General features: G+C 40.8%; 1 protein-coding gene across 1 annotated transcript in view; it reads right to left on the reverse strand.

Annotated features, from left to right (window-relative positions):
• Positions 1 to 17830, reverse strand: part of cacna1c (calcium channel, voltage-dependent, L type, alpha 1C subunit) — a 173184-nt gene that overhangs the window by 54480 nt on the left and 100874 nt on the right. The window contains exons 4-10 of the mRNA XM_061029521.1: positions 17012 to 17151; positions 13648 to 13787; positions 12675 to 12827; positions 11237 to 11436; positions 9391 to 9494; positions 4309 to 4396; positions 3822 to 3906 (exon numbers count right to left, since the gene is read on the reverse strand). Of these exons, the coding sequence (XP_060885504.1) occupies positions 3822 to 3906; positions 4309 to 4396; positions 9391 to 9494; positions 11237 to 11436; positions 12675 to 12827; positions 13648 to 13787; positions 17012 to 17151 (910 nt within the window). The remainder of the gene's footprint in view (positions 1 to 3821; positions 3907 to 4308; positions 4397 to 9390; positions 9495 to 11236; positions 11437 to 12674; positions 12828 to 13647; positions 13788 to 17011; positions 17152 to 17830) is intronic.

Consider the following 17830-nt stretch of genomic DNA (forward strand, 5'->3'; position numbering starts at 1 on the left):
AGCAGGTCATGTGGAAATGCACTCAATCTGTCATTTCAAACACAAATGAACACATGTACTCGTACCGGCTTTGAGTCCAATCAGTTTGTACATTCCTGCTTTATAATCACATCTTCCCCCCCCCCTTAAGCTGAAACTAAAGATTGAGATGCATTAGGAGCAGAACTGGCAAAAAAAAGACTGCCTCCCCTTTTTGTGGAACATTGTAGAACAAAAAAAGAGACAGAAAGAGAGAAAAAGAAGGGATGAGAGGAAGACTTCATTGGAAGGTTTAATTATTCAAGAGTTAAATAAATTAACATCCAGAGGCAGGTTTCAGTGTTTTTACAGGGAATACCCACCACAATACATCTTTCAATTTTAATCTCTGTCCACTTGCCAGCAACAATGTCTATTGTTTTTGTTCGCTTCACCCATTCCTCTCTCACTATTTTTATAATTGTGTACCTCTACATCCATCATCACGCTACTCCACCAGCGTTTGAAATTAGCATCTGCCACCTATGCTTTTGTGTTGGGTGACTTTGCTCAGCCTAGCGGCAACTGAGGGTGAACAAAAGTAACGTAACAGAGAGATTTCTGACAGTAACAAAGTCAATCCTGGTCTGTTGCTTGTTTCGCTCTAAGCAGAGCCAGGCGGTCCTGCACCCGGTCCTTAATGACCAAGGGCCTTTTCCTCCTCATTTCAGAGTGAGCGTCAGTGTTTACAATTATAGACTATGTGCTGAAATGGCTCGATATGAACCTTCCTCATAGCGGTTATACCAACTAAAGGAGAGATTAAAGAAGCTGGCTGTAGCTCTGACTCGTTTGGAAGTTGTTGTTTTCTCCCAGTGAGCTAACTTATGCCATGTTGTCACACGTGAACCGAAAATGCAACGGCTGAAACGCACTGCAAATGAAACATGCTGCAAAAAAGCCGAAACAACTGCATTAACATCAAACGTGCTGCAAGTACATAAACGAAACAAGTCAAAGACACACATTTTCAGAAAACAACTGTAAGTAGAGAATGGCTGCAAATTCAGCCTCAGTGCTCCAGGCCTGTAGGGGCGCTCTGTGGGTCGGTTTATTTACGGGAAAGAGTAACGGAGACCAGTGGAAATAGAAACCCTGAAATTCAGGATATCAGAATCAACGAGGAAGCATTTGACCTGAAAGCATTTAGACCTTATAACTGATTAAATATTTGTAGAAAGCCATCTTTCTATAAATTGTTTATGCAAACTCTGCCTGTTTACAAGCAAGTATACATAGAAACTCATGTCAAAAACCCACATGACACAGAGACAAACAAAAACCTCCTGAGAGTCAGCAGAATGACTGAACCAGGCAAGGTACTGGTTGTCTTACCCAGACGGGCTAGAGACACGCCTACCACACACAGCTGTCGCTTCACTGTCTGATCACATTTAACTGTGTGTGTGTGTGTGTGTGTGTGTGTGTGTGTTCTTGACACATGCAATCACTCAAGCTGATGCTAAAAAACTGTGAAAAATCAATACATTAAATGACATCTTCTGTTCTCTGTCACTGAAAACAAACACACTCACACTAAATATCTATCTTCATATGAATACACTGTTCACATCGTTAATCAATATTATGCCCTTGTAGCACTTCATGTAAAGATGGGATGATAGATAGACACATAGGAAGGTGTGTATGTGGTCTCTGTGTGAGTGAGCAGTCAATAGTGTGACTTTTTCCCGATGTTAGATCCCATCTGCTCCCTGTCCCAGATACCCATTCAGTCTCTATTTTATACACTTACACTATAGGCCTTCACTCACACACGCACACGCACACACACACAAACACAAACACAAACACACAAACACACACACACACACACACACACACACACACACACGCACACACACACACACACACACACACACACACACACACACCCTGACCACCCCTCTTCCGGATCGAAGCATCTCTTATCTTCTCCCCTTCCTCTAAGTCTCACATCCCTTCTTAGGACAGTTTGTGTGTGTGTGCGCGTGCATGTGTGAAGTAGTCTATGAGAGAAAGAGTTCTGGGCAGTCGGGACAAAATGCCCTCGTTCATCTTCCCAGAGGAGGATTCATCTTTCGAGGAGAGAGGGAGGCAGAGCAATAAGAGAGCCAGTGACTTGATTTTCCATCTTAACAAACAGGGGTGATTGATTGTTCTATTTGAGAACTTTAAACCATATGTATAAATCACTTTGCTGGATCATTGAAATCTAATGGCCTTAGTTATCACATAGTAAAAGCAATGGACTAAATCATGCACATAACAGATAGCAGCAGTTTCAATATTGGATTTGTTTTTCCTATGGTTAATTATTCTTCATTTTAAGTTTTAAAACATAAAGTTATAAGTAAAGCCAACTTTTCTGGATCAACACATTTTGTACATACTGTATTTATTTGTTTATGTGCCAATAACTCAGGCACACTGATAACCCCTAGGAGCACATTGATTACAAGTATAAACAAGTGGAGGTTACAGATTAGCCACAGGGGTAATGGGCCTTATTTTCATGTAAATCTGGGTATTGCTCACTTGCCCGTGTGAAAATCCTGAGATTTACTGAAAGATTAGATAATCATTTTTTCCCCTATCAACCTTCATTCCCTCTGCAGTCATTAGTGTTTCTCAGAAGGAGCCAAAGTGATTTGTAGAAGATGAGCGAGTTGTATGCAGAATGCATGCTTTGGCATATTTAGTCTGCATCATTCATTCATTCATCGTCAATTTGAGCAAGCTGAGATCCAAGCCTTTACAAAATAGTTCACAGGACACATGGCGCATACTGAACGGTTCAGAAATAATACAGAGACACCTTTATCATCAACTCCCGGTCTCTCTTTAGCAATATCCCTCTCTCAAGTTCTTTTTTCCATCTCCTCTGAGATCAGACCTCCACGTTAAAAGAGGCCAGTGGTCTGAGCTCCCTCCCCAGGACATGCTGCTCAGTCCTCCAGGACGCTTGTTTCCTGTGTGGCAGCCTCTCTCTGGAGGTGTTTTGGCGGGAGACAGAGTGTTAATTTGTGTGAGTACATTTCTATCAGAGTACGAGTACACACATTCCTAAGGGTGTATACCACCAGTTTGTCTGTGTTTGTCGTACCATTGTGTACCCAGAGGCTATTAGCTGCAGTCTGACACATTCAGCTAATATCCAAACAGGTTGTAAACCTCACGAGAGTTCCTTAGGCAAAGCAGGCAGCCAATATCAACATCCTCTCGCTCTGTCAGTCACTCATTCAGTCTCTGACTATTATGAACTTCCAAACGATAGAGATGCTACTTACAGATCAAACATATGCACACCCACGCACAAAGAGTTTCCCTCACAACTTCTTGGTACAGTGGGCACAAAATATCTTAAGATAGAGACAAAACTGAGCTGTCCAGAGAGCTCATCTGATAAAGCATGCACCCAATGTTCTGAGGCCTAACTGCACCAGCCTGGGTTTGATTTGGACCCATGACAATTGCTGCATGATGTCCCCTCTCTGTCTTCCCATATTTAAAATGTACCTTTTGAATAACTGCAAAAATTCCCTCTAATAGTCTAAAAAACAAACAAAGACAGAAAAACACAACTATACAAATCAGCCTTTTTTTCGCACACTTTCTTACTATTCCCCAAAAGAGGCAAACTTTTAAGATAATCTGTTATTGATCCTCAGAGGGGAAATTCACTTTCAAATATAACCATACACAGAAAAATAGATAAAAGCATTAAGGCGTTGTCGTCCTCGTGGCAAACTGCAGGAATCCCAAAACTCTATGTTCAAACGGACACACACTCTTGTACTCACGGTTTCTGGGTTTGTCATCATCCATGCCCTCCTCTTCATTCTCTGGGTCAATGTCTTCAGCCTGAGTAATCCAGTCTAAATAGCCCTGTATTCACGCACACACAGATAGATTGATCAACACAAAAGCTAAGAAAATACAGACTAGTTAGAAATACTGAAAGACACCGCATGCTTTTAAGATGATGCGGGGACATACAGTATTAACATCTTTATTAATGTACACTTTGATTAGAAAGAACAAAATCATCTTTTCTTTGCCAGTATTTACAGGAAGGCCTACAGTTACTTTAAAGAGCTTTTCTCTCTTACCTCATATGTGATGCTGCCCCTATTGTGGCATCGCTTTAGTTAATAACTTAACAATGAAACACTAAATTTTAGAAGAGCCAGATGGAGAGTTTAAAGTTTGAAGGATGACGGTAATGTGCAGTGAATTTAAGTGACAAGTAAGGACTGTTACATGCTCTCTCAGATGAGAACAGCCTACCTTGAGGTCCTCCTCCAGTTGCTGTTTTTCTCTGAGTTTCTGGAAGTCACCTCGGGCCTTTGCTTTCTCCCTCTCCTTGGAAAACTCTCTGAGAAGATGGGAACAGGATGGAGGGTTGGGGGGGCGTAGAGAGATAAGAGGTATATAGGGGAAAAGGGGGGGAAAAAAGGGAAAAACAATCTGAAACACTAGACTGAAATGTTGCGGAAACAAATCATGTGACAATGCTGCAATAATACATCAGATAATACAGTTCTTCAGGACAGGAAGGAGGAAAAACCTGCTAAAGAGAAAAAAGAAATCATGGAAAGAGAAAAGCTCTGCCAAGGAAAAAGGTGTTAGTATGCAAATTCAAATGACACAACGTCCAAACAGAAACATTGGAGCTGGATTCACATCACAAACAATCCAATTCATTAACAAGCAGCCAACAGATAGATACAGTTCAACTCAGTCCTGTCTATGTGTTTTTGGTAAACAAGGTATCCAATATCAAACCTAATGCACTCTGTAGTTGGAATGTGAAGTGTAACATCCCTACTGACTGACCAAAAGTAGATAAGTGTTCAACAGATGACATTTCATTTAATTATATTTAACTGTACTATTGCTGTCCCAGGGAAAAAGGACCCCAGCTGCTCGCTTGTCTGCTTGTGGTTTACTTCCTACAGTGTGTTCTGGGTCCACCTATGGGTCTGTTCCTTGTTGTGATGTGCCCGGTACAACCCCAGAGGGAGGGACACAGAGGGCACCCCTCACCAACTGCACCACCTCAGCTTATTCCTGTCAAATTGGACGGGAAGCGGCTCTGCTCCAAGGTCAACACTGCATCGCTGAGCTCCTCACCATTGGCAGACACTCTTATTGTTAAGTTTGCAGATCGCAAAGATGCATGGGCTAGAATGTGGAAATAAAAACATACAAAGCTGTCTTTTTTTTCCTCAGCTTTCTTTTGGTACATCATTTAGAATCTAACAGAATATGTTTACTCTAAGGTAATCTTGTATCCCCATTTTTTTTGAGTATTTCCTTTGATTTCCCCAGTTCTTCAAAAAGTTGGGATTTTTAGGGTAAATTGGACAAAGAGGACAAAAAAACTAAAATGATTTAAAAGAGCTAAATCAGTCTTAAATGAGTGTGAAATATTAAAATATTATGATGAAATTTAGTGAAATAACTTGGAGGTGTCAGGATGAAAGAAAGAATTAAGGAACGTTAGATTAAAAGCTGCTCTTGGGAAAGGTCAAAGTCAGGTTGGAGTCACAGTTGGGAATAATTCATTTGTTTAAGAGCTGAAAGGAGCAGAGGGCCCTGGGAACCTATGCAGTTAAAAGGTGCAAAAGAAATCCACATTTGAAGGTCCACTGATAGGAAAACTTTGCTACATACTCAGTGTTATGATTTCAATGAATGAGAATATAAGTATAGTTTGTAAAGTTTCCTATATGTACCTTGACAGTAACAAGTAAATCTAAAAAAGTGGTATAAATAACAGAATCACAGAACGAAGTTGATCCGAATGTTCTCCATCCAATAAAATGCATTTCAATTTTCAACGTGTGTATTATGTTCTGTTTCACTGTTTCCTAGGGGGAAAGGAACCATAATAAAAAAATTAAAAAAAATTGTGATTTATAGATCATTTTCTTCTGAGTCTAGACACAGGAAAAGAATACATGTCTATAAGTGTGTTTGTGTTTGTGAGAGGGTTATGTGTTTAAGGAATAATCAAACCTTCAGTTAGAACATACACACACACACACACACACACACACACACACACACACACACACACACACACACACACACACACACACACACACACACACACACACACAGATCAATAAGCATTAGGACAAACTGCCCTTGAATCACTTGTCTGATCATTAGAAGGAGACCCAATCCTATTGATCTGTTTCTGTCGGCGCTTGTGCCAATGTGTGTGTATTCAAAATATGATTGCAAACTCTGAGGCATTTCATTTTAAGATAAGATAGTCTTAGTAGGAAATACATTTTCCAATCCTCATCATGTCTTTTCTCTGTCCGAAATCATTCCTGAATTCTCAAATTTCCTTTTTTCTCCTTCACACCATTAACATGTTACATCAAATCCAGACAGTCACACCTGATGTTTCTGCCACTACGTCCATCGTATTTGGTCTTCTTCTCCTCAGCCATTACTTATAATGCCAATCAAAGAGTCGTCGTCCCCCCCACACACACACACACCATGGAGGAGCAGTTGGTAAAAGGTCAGGCTGTGTAGTGTGTTGACAGCATCATTAGTCAGAAATCAGACAAAGAATCAGACAGCCAAACCTCCCCCAAAGCTGTTTGGACCAGATAGACTTCTATTATTTTCCCACAATGCTGCTGCTGCTGTCAAATCACTGTGGCTATTAGGAGTAAGTTTCTGGTCAGTCAGTCAAGGGTGAAACACTTTTCACACCTCTTAACTCATTCCACCTACAGCATGTGAAAAACCCTAAATTCTAAGCATGATTTATTGCTTTATTTTATCAGTAAATAAGTGAGTTGTTTTTTAACAATCCCACCAGTGATGAGGGCTGTGCATTTTATGACAAGAATATTGCTTTTCTATAGAAGCAAAACTGTAGAGTTGTAGAGAGAAGGAGACATTTTGATATTGCTACACAGAGAGGCAATCTCCAAAAGGACTGAAAGCAGAGAATACCCATCTGTTCTGTACAAGTGTCCTTGAGCAAGTTGCTGAAGTACAAAGTTTTGTTTAATCTACAACGTTACATGTTATACTTAACTCTAATCATAAATACATTTGATGTGACTGACGAGCTGCACTTCTCCTCATTTCACATGTGTGGATATTTATTGTGTCACCGCAGCACATTCCTGTACATGCGTGTTACAGAACATGCTGCCTTAACCACCATCTGTTGTGCCAAGCATAAAGTACACAGGAGTAAAGACTTCCCCTTTAGCACAATCAAACAGCAAAGCTCTCAGAACGACAGTATGAAAGAATGGAGGAGAAGAAGTTGAGTTAGTGTGAAGGGACCTTTAACCTCACCCTTACCCGCTCAAAACCCCCAGAACCAAGTTAAGCACAAAGAAGGATCCGATGATGATCAAGGTGACAAAATACACCCAGGGCCACCTGCACCCTACTGCATCATTCACCTAGGTGGAGACATGAGGATGTAGGATGGAAGAAAGGAAAACGGGAGATGGATGGAGGATAAAGGTGGAGGGTGATAAAGGAAGACCAGTGGCCATCACAATGATTGAGAGTGCAGGGATTAAAGAGAGGAAGGAAAATAAGAAGGGAAGAGGGAAGGAGGTAGATCCTTAGTGAAAGCTCCCAAAAGATGGAGTTGTTTGGTTATGGTGCATTCACAGTATCTGTCAGAGCCACTAAAAAGAGGATCTTCAGACTATGCAGACACAATATAAAAAAAGACTGTGCTAAACCAAGACACTGATAAACGGCTATGAATGACCCAGATGTTAAACAAGAAATCTCCCCTTGGAGCAACCTTTTTAGTGCCAAGGCGCTCAGTGCAGTTTTTCAAGAGAACAGGGAAGGTTTCAATTTTAAAACGAGAAAAACATCTTGTGCGTTATCACTATGGAGAGAAGGAACTACATTTAGACATTTAACAGACTTTGCAGCAAGACCCCCATAGATTGGACATAAAAACTGTGCTCATGACACATAAAACACCTGAATCTCTTTAGTTTTCAGTCTAAAATGAATCAAATAATAAGAGGTTGTATTACTACTTATTACTGTATATTAATATAACTGTATTAAGGTAACTATGACTTTACTTGTGTTTAGCTGATGTAATCATTCATTTGATGTTTTATACACTTTTTTTTAATTTAATCTAGTCACTTGTGTTTTTATGAAAGCTTTATGTGCAGCTGTCCAATACATCACTGCCATCTTAAATGCTCCACTCTGTCCTCAAAAGAACCTTTTTTTTTTTTTGCTGTTGTGTTGTCCCTGCTGTGCGAGTTTCAAGTGTTCAACCTCGATGGCTGACCTGAGGGGTGAATTATTAATACCCCTGTGTGTCCCTACAGACTGGGTGGAGCTAGAACTAAAACAGCGTGACTCGGCAGAGTGGGATTAAACACCACCCAATGTAACACTCACACAGATATACACACAAGCACATACACACAAACTCTGTCAGGCTGATGATAAAATGCCCATGTATTTAAGTTGCTCATGTTAAGTATGTCATTTAAACAGGAGTGGCATAAGGGGGACAGTGGAGCTAGTCTAGGAGGCTTGTGAGTGTGTTTTTGTGCATGTGTGTGTGTTTACATCTATTTGTGTGTGTCCACCTGTCGATCAGATGCGTTGAGACGGGATAAGGCCCTTTGAGGTCGTCTGACATGAACATCAGAGTAAGACACTGCATCACTGCCTCTTCCTGTGCGTATTTGGGATTGTGTTTGTGTGTGGTCTATCCGGCTTGTGACAGAGGATTGATTGAGTGGAACAGAGAGCAGAGAGAGCAGGAGATTTTGCTCAGTTCAGTGATTGTCAACTCATCGTTCCTCGACTGCAGAGACAAGACGCCTGGCTGTACTTTTACTGTTTGAACACTGGCTTTATACTGTTATCAGCCTCTTCCTCTTTGTGTTTAATTTCCTCCTTGCATCATTTAAATCTACCAACATAATCTGACCACAGATTCTAGGTCAGATCTTTGGTCAGTTTTGTTGTCGTCGCATCTCATCTGATTATCTTTAATGCCTTTTTCTGTTCGTGCAGAATCTGCTATGTCCAATTATTTTCCTTGAGCTCACCTTCACCTGTAGCTAAGTTTTCTTCTTTATAATTGTACTAATGCCTTAATGTGAGTACACATGTCTGAATTTTCTATTCAATTCCAATCTACAGAGGCTCACTGGATACTTACAAGTGAACCAGAGGTTGCCCCAGGAGTCTTGCTGCATGGCCATTTATCAAATCTGATACAGTACACACTATACAGTACCATCACAAACAACATGCAGTCGTTTGTACAGTCCCATCGCATACAACATGCAGTCGTACACACATGACAACAGCTCGACCTCTTACCCGCTCAACACCCCCAGAACGAGATTGAGAACGAAAAAGGAGCCGAAGATGACGAGAGACACAAAATAGACCCAGGGCAGCTCATAGCCCATAGCGTCCTGCATCTGAGAGAGACAAGAGACAGAGGAGAGGAGGAGGAGAGAGGAGGGGGATTAACAGAGGTGAAGGACAAAAAAAGTGTGTTAGAAAGTGAAGGAAAAGGAAGACACCAGGCAGGAAACAAGAACAGAGCAGTGCATGTTAAAAAGAGTAGTAGACAGACCTAGCTAAGCGAGAGAGGCAGTATTGTGTGTCTGTGTGAGAGTGTGAATGCTAGAGGTTCCACATTTAAAAGCAAACTAAACAACACTTAACCGCTTTTTTTTTTAAACAGTTCTGTGTCAGAGTATTAGCCTGCTTGTAAATTCAATTGCTGAGTTGTTGCAAAACAACATTAGGACACAATTTAAGTTCACAAATGAGAATTCCTAATTTGGTCTATTAATGAGTTGTCTCTTTAAACTGGAGACTTCTGGACAGAGGGGGCCAAACAGGATATAACAAAGGAGATAAGGAGCATGAAGGGTTCGGTTCATCTACAACAACAGTAGATGTTCACCATTATTAATTTATAGTAATGAAAATACGAGGCTTGGTGTTTTTAAATTCTGATTTGTAGAAGTCCTAACAGGTAGCTCCCATTATTATAAAGCGAGTAGGCTAAACAAGCCCTCTATTACATGCAAACCACTATTTCTCCCTGTGTGTTTGTGTGCAGAAGGTGAAGGAGAAAGGACTGCAGGAGGGGTGTAGAGCTTGTAAGTTCTCTGCTCCATGTGTATACAGTACATGCAGACAGACACAAACAACACACGCTCACACAAAGTCATAAACACACACACGTGCTTGTATAATATCACAGAGTTACATAGTGTCATCAAATTGAGAAAGTGTTGTTCAGTTCTTTAACCTCTCTCACTTTTGTATGTAATAAATACTGATACTACATAGAGGCATATACTAGGTCTTCCCTAACAAGTCTTCACTGGTTGGTAGATTATTAGTTAATAAAGAAATTCAGCAGAAAATTGATGTTTGGAAAAATGGGTTCTCATCTGTATTGCATTTATTTTTTTCAGTTTGCAATGTGCCGGCACGCAGAGCACCTCTCAGCAATAATCATGTTGGGATGCAGCCCTGCTAAGTGACAGCTGACTCTTTACCATTAGTCTCATAATGAAAACTTTACTCAGGGCAGTGAAATACAGAGAATAAAGACTGGTAATGTTTGAGGATTTAAAAGGATTTACCACAGATTATACAGACATAGCCCATATTATAATCTCCCGCAGACTGTTCGATCAAATTCTTGCTCAAGAAGGTATATATGCGAGTTTTATTGAACCTTTCTGAACATTGATTAACATCCAGACTAATCTACTGATCTATTTAGCTGGATGGAGCTGCTGCATGCTTTTGGCTATTAACTTGGGAAGAGGTAGTTTCTTAGTGTTCCTATTTCTCCGTGGCTGTATGTGTGTATTAGTGTGTGTTCATGTGCTCACTTGACACTTGAATCAAGCATCAGGATTCCACACACGTTCAAAATGAATCGGCGCCTTCAAATACACAGTGTATTGTCTCCATCGATTCGGCCTCAGATATGAGCTTACACACATACACACACACTGTCTCCCTTTGTAACAATATCAGTGTGCACACCTAGCTTTCCCAGAGAAGTGTTTATGTCATTGCCTTACAATCTTTTCTCAGAAACCACTCATGTGGCACTGATTTTACAGATATAATACAGTCACATACACTCAATCACACGGACGCACTGACACTGTTAAGGTGTCCGGCTCACCCAGTACAGCACGTCCGTCCAGCCCTCCATGGTTATACACTGGAACACTGTCAACATTGCGAAGGCAAAGTTATCAAAGTTGGTGATGCCATCGTTTGGGCCCTCCCAACCCATTTTGCATTCTGTTCCATTGCGGTTACAGTGTCGTCCGTAAGCTCCATCAGGTGCACATGGTGCCGGCTTCTCCTCTGCTATGTTGCCTGTAACAACAAAGAAAACAGTGAGAGGAGGGATAAATTGTTTCATCACATCCTTTTGACCCAAACCTTCCAACTACAAGCTTAATCAGTACTGTTATGGCAAAGAGGCCAGTAAGAGGTGTAAATCGCAAATGGGAACAATATACTGCACAACAGCTGCTGGACTCATCTTAAAAATGATACAGACTGGATAGTGAAAAGATACAAATGTGTATAAAGTAACTTATCCAGTTTGTATAAGGTGTTGGCTTTCTCCGCCGCTTAAAGATGACACTAAATTTTGAGCTCAGTGCTGGGATGCGTATTACTGATGAATTCCTCCTGAGTCTCAGCTGACTTCTACTCGCATAATTTGTCTATGTGTGCTTATATTTAGCGTTTCCAATCTTAGTAAATCTCACAACTGCAAGTCACATGAAACTAAAATTCATCTAAAAATAGTTAACCTAAAAGAAAATCATCTTCATTTCACGGCGAATTAAAAAGCAAACATTGAACTAAAACCAAACACTAGCCATAAAAAAATCAATATGAGAAATTACTGCACTAATTATACAAAACAAGTTCTAGAGAGTGATGTATAGGATTACATAGAGTATTCCAACAGCACTTATCCACTACAAGCTAATGCCTCTCTTGGGAACTATAACATCACCATAACAACACTCAAGTCCATTTATACCTAGGGGCCTTCACGGAAAATGTTCCAGGCATTTATGGTGGCTGCAGTTTCAATTATTGCCCAAATAATTCATACTCAATCATCTAAACGAGTATTTCAATAATTAATTATTTAAACTGTTTAAGGTACTGTTTGTGCTCTATTATCTCCAGGCTTTATTGGCTGATGTGTGATGTTTTCTTACTGCAAAGATCAGAGAGGTATGCAAATGCCACTCAATAGAAACAGCGAGCCGTGTGACAATCAAGATTTTACTTTCTTTGATTCTCAGTCTGAAAGGTTTTAGTGAAGGAAAAGTATTTTCTGTGTTTACATCAGTGTGTGTCTCTGTGTGAATAAATGCTTTCTGAAGCGTGCTTTCACACACAGATGAATGCATGCTTCCATATTGATCAGAGCGTTGAAGTAAGAAACTGAGTGTATGTGTGTGATCATGCATGTTTTTATTTGCATCTGTGCATCCGTGTGCAGTCGACTACATGTTCTCTCTCTTTCCTCGTCATTCTCTCTGCACGTTCATGTGGGACCCGATGCATGTGTGGCCGTGGGTGGATACCTATATGCTCGTGAACGCATGTCTTGTGCATCTTGCCCATGAAGAGCTCCAGGCCGATGATGGCGTAAATGATGATGACGAAAAGGACCAGCAGGGCGATATGGAGCAGAGGAACCATGGCTTTGATAATGGAATTCAACACCACCTGTAAACCTGCAGCACACACAAAGAGGAATTTCTGAGAACAGGTGAATGTGTTGACACTAAGAAATTGAAACAGTCAGTTATGCTAATGTAATTAATAAAGCCTTTCTTATATACCGGTACTTACGCTCAAGTAATGATTACAAATGAATTGAGATCAATTTGAGGGAAGACGGTTGCTGTGCAATTATTCATATAATTTACAAATGCAAAACCACAGTAGGTGGCATCAGTGACTGAGGACTACCTGCATTGATTTTGGTGTGTGTGGATTTAATCACATAAGATCAAATGTAATACAGAGGACAATGTTGGATAGGGTTCAGTTTAAATACTGTAAACTGAGACACTCAAGCTTTAAACTAGTGTGTGAGGTGAGGGTTAGCATCCTTATCATTTGCCTGCTATGCTTTATACAAGATCTGAATTTCAAATAAACACACACACAAACACACAGGTGCTAACACTTGCACAAGCCTTCATTCATAATATCTGATCCCCTTCTGTCTCCTGGCCTGTTGGATTATTGACTTCTGTAGTCACTAACATGGACAGGCTGACAGACAACTCATCTACTGCTCGCACTGTCTGAGTGTCTGATAAAAAGGACAAGAGGACTCGTTGTGTCAGCGTGTGTATGTGTGTGGATTTAAAACTGTGTGTGTATGTGTGGCACCAATATCAGCTCCAATCTGTGGTTCATTTCTCCCCCGCCTCACCCAATCACCGTTCACACCTGATCCACAGGGCATCGTTTCCACTCTCTTTCTGTTCTTTTCTCTCGTTCATTCTCCCCTTCTCTCTTTGTTCCGCAGCTCTCAGTACTTACTGGGTACTCCAGAGACCAGTCTGAGGGGTCTGAGTACTCTGAACGCCCTCAGAGCCTTGACATCGAAGCCCGCCGCTTTCCCTCCGATAGGAGTGGCACCGTCCCCCTTGGTGGCCTGTTCCAAGATCGCACTGAATAAGCTGCAAAACAGAGAGAGATGACTTCAGCAACCTTCATCATATGTACACACACAACGTCTGTTCAAAGATTTAGTCTAGATTTAGGCTGTAACATAATCGTGTCTGAAAACATAATTTGTTTCAGATAAGCATTTCATGGAAATATAGTATTCAATTAAAGAGTCAAACATGTTTCTATGCTGGTGCCTTTAAGTGGCTTTTATCCCCTGTTAGATTATTTAGATGTGAGTGGCCTACAAGCTTGAATCTATGTACGTCCAGCTGAGCTTATCACTGTCGCTCTTCTTTCTCTGTGCCTCTGAGATCCTTTAGAAATCACCATACAATACCACTTTCCAGCTAGTGAGGCTCAAAGGCCAGTCATCGGCGCGTTAGTCATGGGGAATTATCAATTAGCACAGATGAAATGGCCACTTGAAAAAGACCTCTCAAAACATATCGCCCTCTCGCTGCCTCTCACTCTCTCTCTCTCTCAGCCTCTCCATTTCGCACTGCCACCCTCTCAATTTGATTCACTCTCTCTCTCTTGGTAGGAAGCACGCCTTTGATACAGAGAATAAAAAGCATGTCGAGGATCCACAGTTTTGCACCATCAGCACATGTGTGTTTTGCAGTGGTGGGGTGTTAAATGATAATTAAAGTATTTAAATGTAGCACCAAATACTGGCTTGAAGATAGAGGCTAGATAACAGAGGCTTTACTGAGTCAAAGGTTTTAGAGAAGTCAAAGCACATAAATGATAAATATTTGAATGACTATGTTATTAACGGGCCTTCCACTGTTTAGATTCATTCATTATTATTTTCAAGCTACTTATTATGTGTTTATGTTATTTAATGTCATTTCACTGTGAAAATGTCCCTCACAAGTTCCCATAGCCCAAGGTGATGTATTTTTCCTGCTCTTGTTGCCTAAGTCCAAAGTCTAGATGTACAGTAATTATGCTTTTGTTAATGAATTAATCAATAAATCACCATAATGTTTTATTGCCAAAAGGTTTAACTCTATTAAATTCCAATTTTTTAGATGATTCTATACTGTACACTTGGATTCAGCGTTAAAAAGAAAGTCCTTAAAGTACCAGATTTCCCACACACAAATAAACACACACGCATGCACATGCATTGGCTCACCCACCCTTCACTAAAAATAATCATATTAATAATAGTAAAAACATATGTCCTTTAAAGGTACCTTTCAAAACAGTCAAGGTCACCTTACAAAGCAGAGATAAAAAAAATCAAAGTAACAATAAATCGATTAAAATTAACAAACTGAACTCTAAGAGACAAAAGAGCTTAGATTTCAACATATGAGTGTATGTGTGAGTATACACTTGCATGCATGTGTGCTTGTGTAGGCTATGTGTGTGTGAGTTTGAGTGCATACAGTATGTGAGCCCCCAAGGCTGCTCACAACCAGGTAGAAGCTCTTTCACCCATATGGGGACCATTCCAGAGGGAGCGAACTCTGTCACTTTTCATTTGCACACACACACACACAGACAGACAGACAGCCAGACACAGACAGACACACACACACACACACACACACACACACACACAAACTCAGGCACAAGGACAACCAGTCATGCACACACATAGAGACTTTGTCTGCAATGTGTGAAATCAAAGGAGGGTGTGCATGTATTTGTATTTAATTACAAAACAGATCTGCTGAACCCTGACAAATTGGCCTTTTAAACCTTGGGGAAGCCTAGAGAGGCCATCTAGGTGTAATCTCCCAAAACAGCAAGCCCCAGCCCTCCTGAAGTGTCCTTGAGCAAGACAGTGAACTCTGCATTTTCCGGAGCTGTTGCTTGTATTTGTCCCTTTGACCTCTCCGTGGTAGAGCTTCAAGGTAAAAAAACAATTTCCTTGACAGCATGAGTACAGCTTTATGCACAATTAAACTATACTGCAGCACAACAGAAGCTTCAACATAAACAGAGACAAAAAGAGACACAGAGAGAAAGAGAGAGAGAAAGAGTGAGAGAGAGAGAGAGAGAGAGAGAGGCAGACAGAGAGGGTAGATAACAGCATAAGAGTGGTAAAGGTTGTGTTTATGCCAGGGGCATTGGCACACTGATGCCAGCCCTGTGTGTGTGTGTGTGTGTGTGTGTGTGTGTGTGTGTGTGTGTGTGTGTGTGTGTGTGTGTGTGTGTGTGTGTGTCTTTGGGGTGAAGCCAACCACTTTCAGTTTGTGATGGCTAAAGTGACTGAACACTTCACTGCCGATGAGAGTGTGTTTGTGTGAGCTCAGATCCTTCCTTCAGGCTGAGGGATGCCTTCTTGCTGCCTCTTTCTCCAGCATGTGCACACAACAGGCACAGACTCAGACATACACACCATACACACGGTCAAACAGAACATGTTTATGGCATTAACAACTGTCAGGTCCAGTAGCTATTGTGTCATTACCCTTACACAATATTGTACACAAAGCACAGCTGGCAGGCAGAGTGCACTCACACACACGCTTACTTCAAGCACATACGAACACACTTGCACATAGGCCACAGGCACAGAGGGTTTAGCAGATGGGCTATGTTGCTGAGTTGCAGATAAAGAAAAACAGAGCAGAGCTTTGCTATCTGCATCTAACAAGCTAATCAGTTTAGCCTTCACCAATACACTACAGGCCAATCTACTGCGGCTTAACTGATCCACTGTGAAGGAGGATTGTTTTATTGCAAAACTTATATGAGAAGTTGACTTGTATTGTACATTTTTAAAATGCCACACAGACTGAGAGACTAGTACAATACCTGAGGACAGAGAAGACCATATATTTCCTTTATAGGCCTCTTGATTTAAATGCAATTTGTGTGCCAAGAGAACAGAAAAAAGGGAAACAATGTTCATCATCAAAGCGTAAGTAAATTTACAATTACAGTGTACGTCAAGGTCAAGAGGAAGATAGAATGGTCCTTGTTGTTGCAGCTGGAATCAAGTATATCCATTGGAAATGTGAAAGAGTCTAGCACTTTGAGTATCCATAGCATTAAACTGAGGCTGTCCGTTGTTTTGGCTTTAGTTTCATTTGTTGGCAGTAATTATGCAAAGGTACTATGATGAATTTGCTAATGATGTGCAGATGCTTATAAAAATGTTGGCCAATGCTTTAAAAGCCTTGGAAAGAGAAATTAGAGTACAATTACACATGGATTGGCTTTCTTTGTCATTTCGACTGTTTTAGAGCTAAAATCATTTCTGTCTACTCACCCTACGACAACGATGATGAAGTCGAGCAGATTCCAGCCGTTTCTCAGGTAGGCATTGGGGTGGAAGAGCAGGCCGTAGGCTATTACCTTCAGGAAAGCCTCCACTGTGAAGATGATGAGGAACAGATACTCCACACGCTCCTGTCGAGATACACAAAAAGGAAGGTTCGTCATTTATTTGCTTGAGCAGCGTTGCAGACCATTTCTTTCCGTATTTTGATAGGTAGGTACATTTTAGCAGTAAGACGGGTTCACAGATGTTCGGATTCATTCACAGTCATGACTTTCTTTATTTACTCCCCTTTTAACAATAAAGACCTTGTATTTGACTTATGAGTACCAACAGCACAGGCTCCTTCCTCCCATTCTGCTCCGATTTGATCAACCAGAACAAGCTGTTCTGTTGCTGTTTGTGTGTGTGTGTGTGTTAGATTATTTATGTGTGAACATGTATTTGTCTAACTTGTAATCGTGTACACAATCAAAGTATTTTGATTATTTTATAAAAGCGACTCTCTTCCTGTCCTAAGAGGCAACTGTTTAAAGAAAGGAATGCTTGCATGTAGAAACACACACACACACACATGAAACTTTTTTACTACAGAGGTCCACAGATATTGTTGTCATAGAGATGACCCCTGCCTAAAAGGGTCCTGGGAAATGTCCTGGAATGGCCTTGAGACAGAGAGAGAGGATCTCCAGATCATCGTTAACTTCCAATCTATTCATCATCTACATAATCATCCTTTATATTTCTTTTCAACTTTTCGTCAAGTGTATTACTGGAAAGAGATCAAGGGTGGTTCTGAACTAATAAGCT

The sequence above is a fragment of the Labrus mixtus genome, chromosome 22, assembly GCF_963584025.1.
Source record: "Labrus mixtus chromosome 22, fLabMix1.1, whole genome shotgun sequence".
Classification (NCBI taxonomy): domain Eukaryota; kingdom Metazoa; phylum Chordata; class Actinopteri; order Labriformes; family Labridae; genus Labrus; species Labrus mixtus.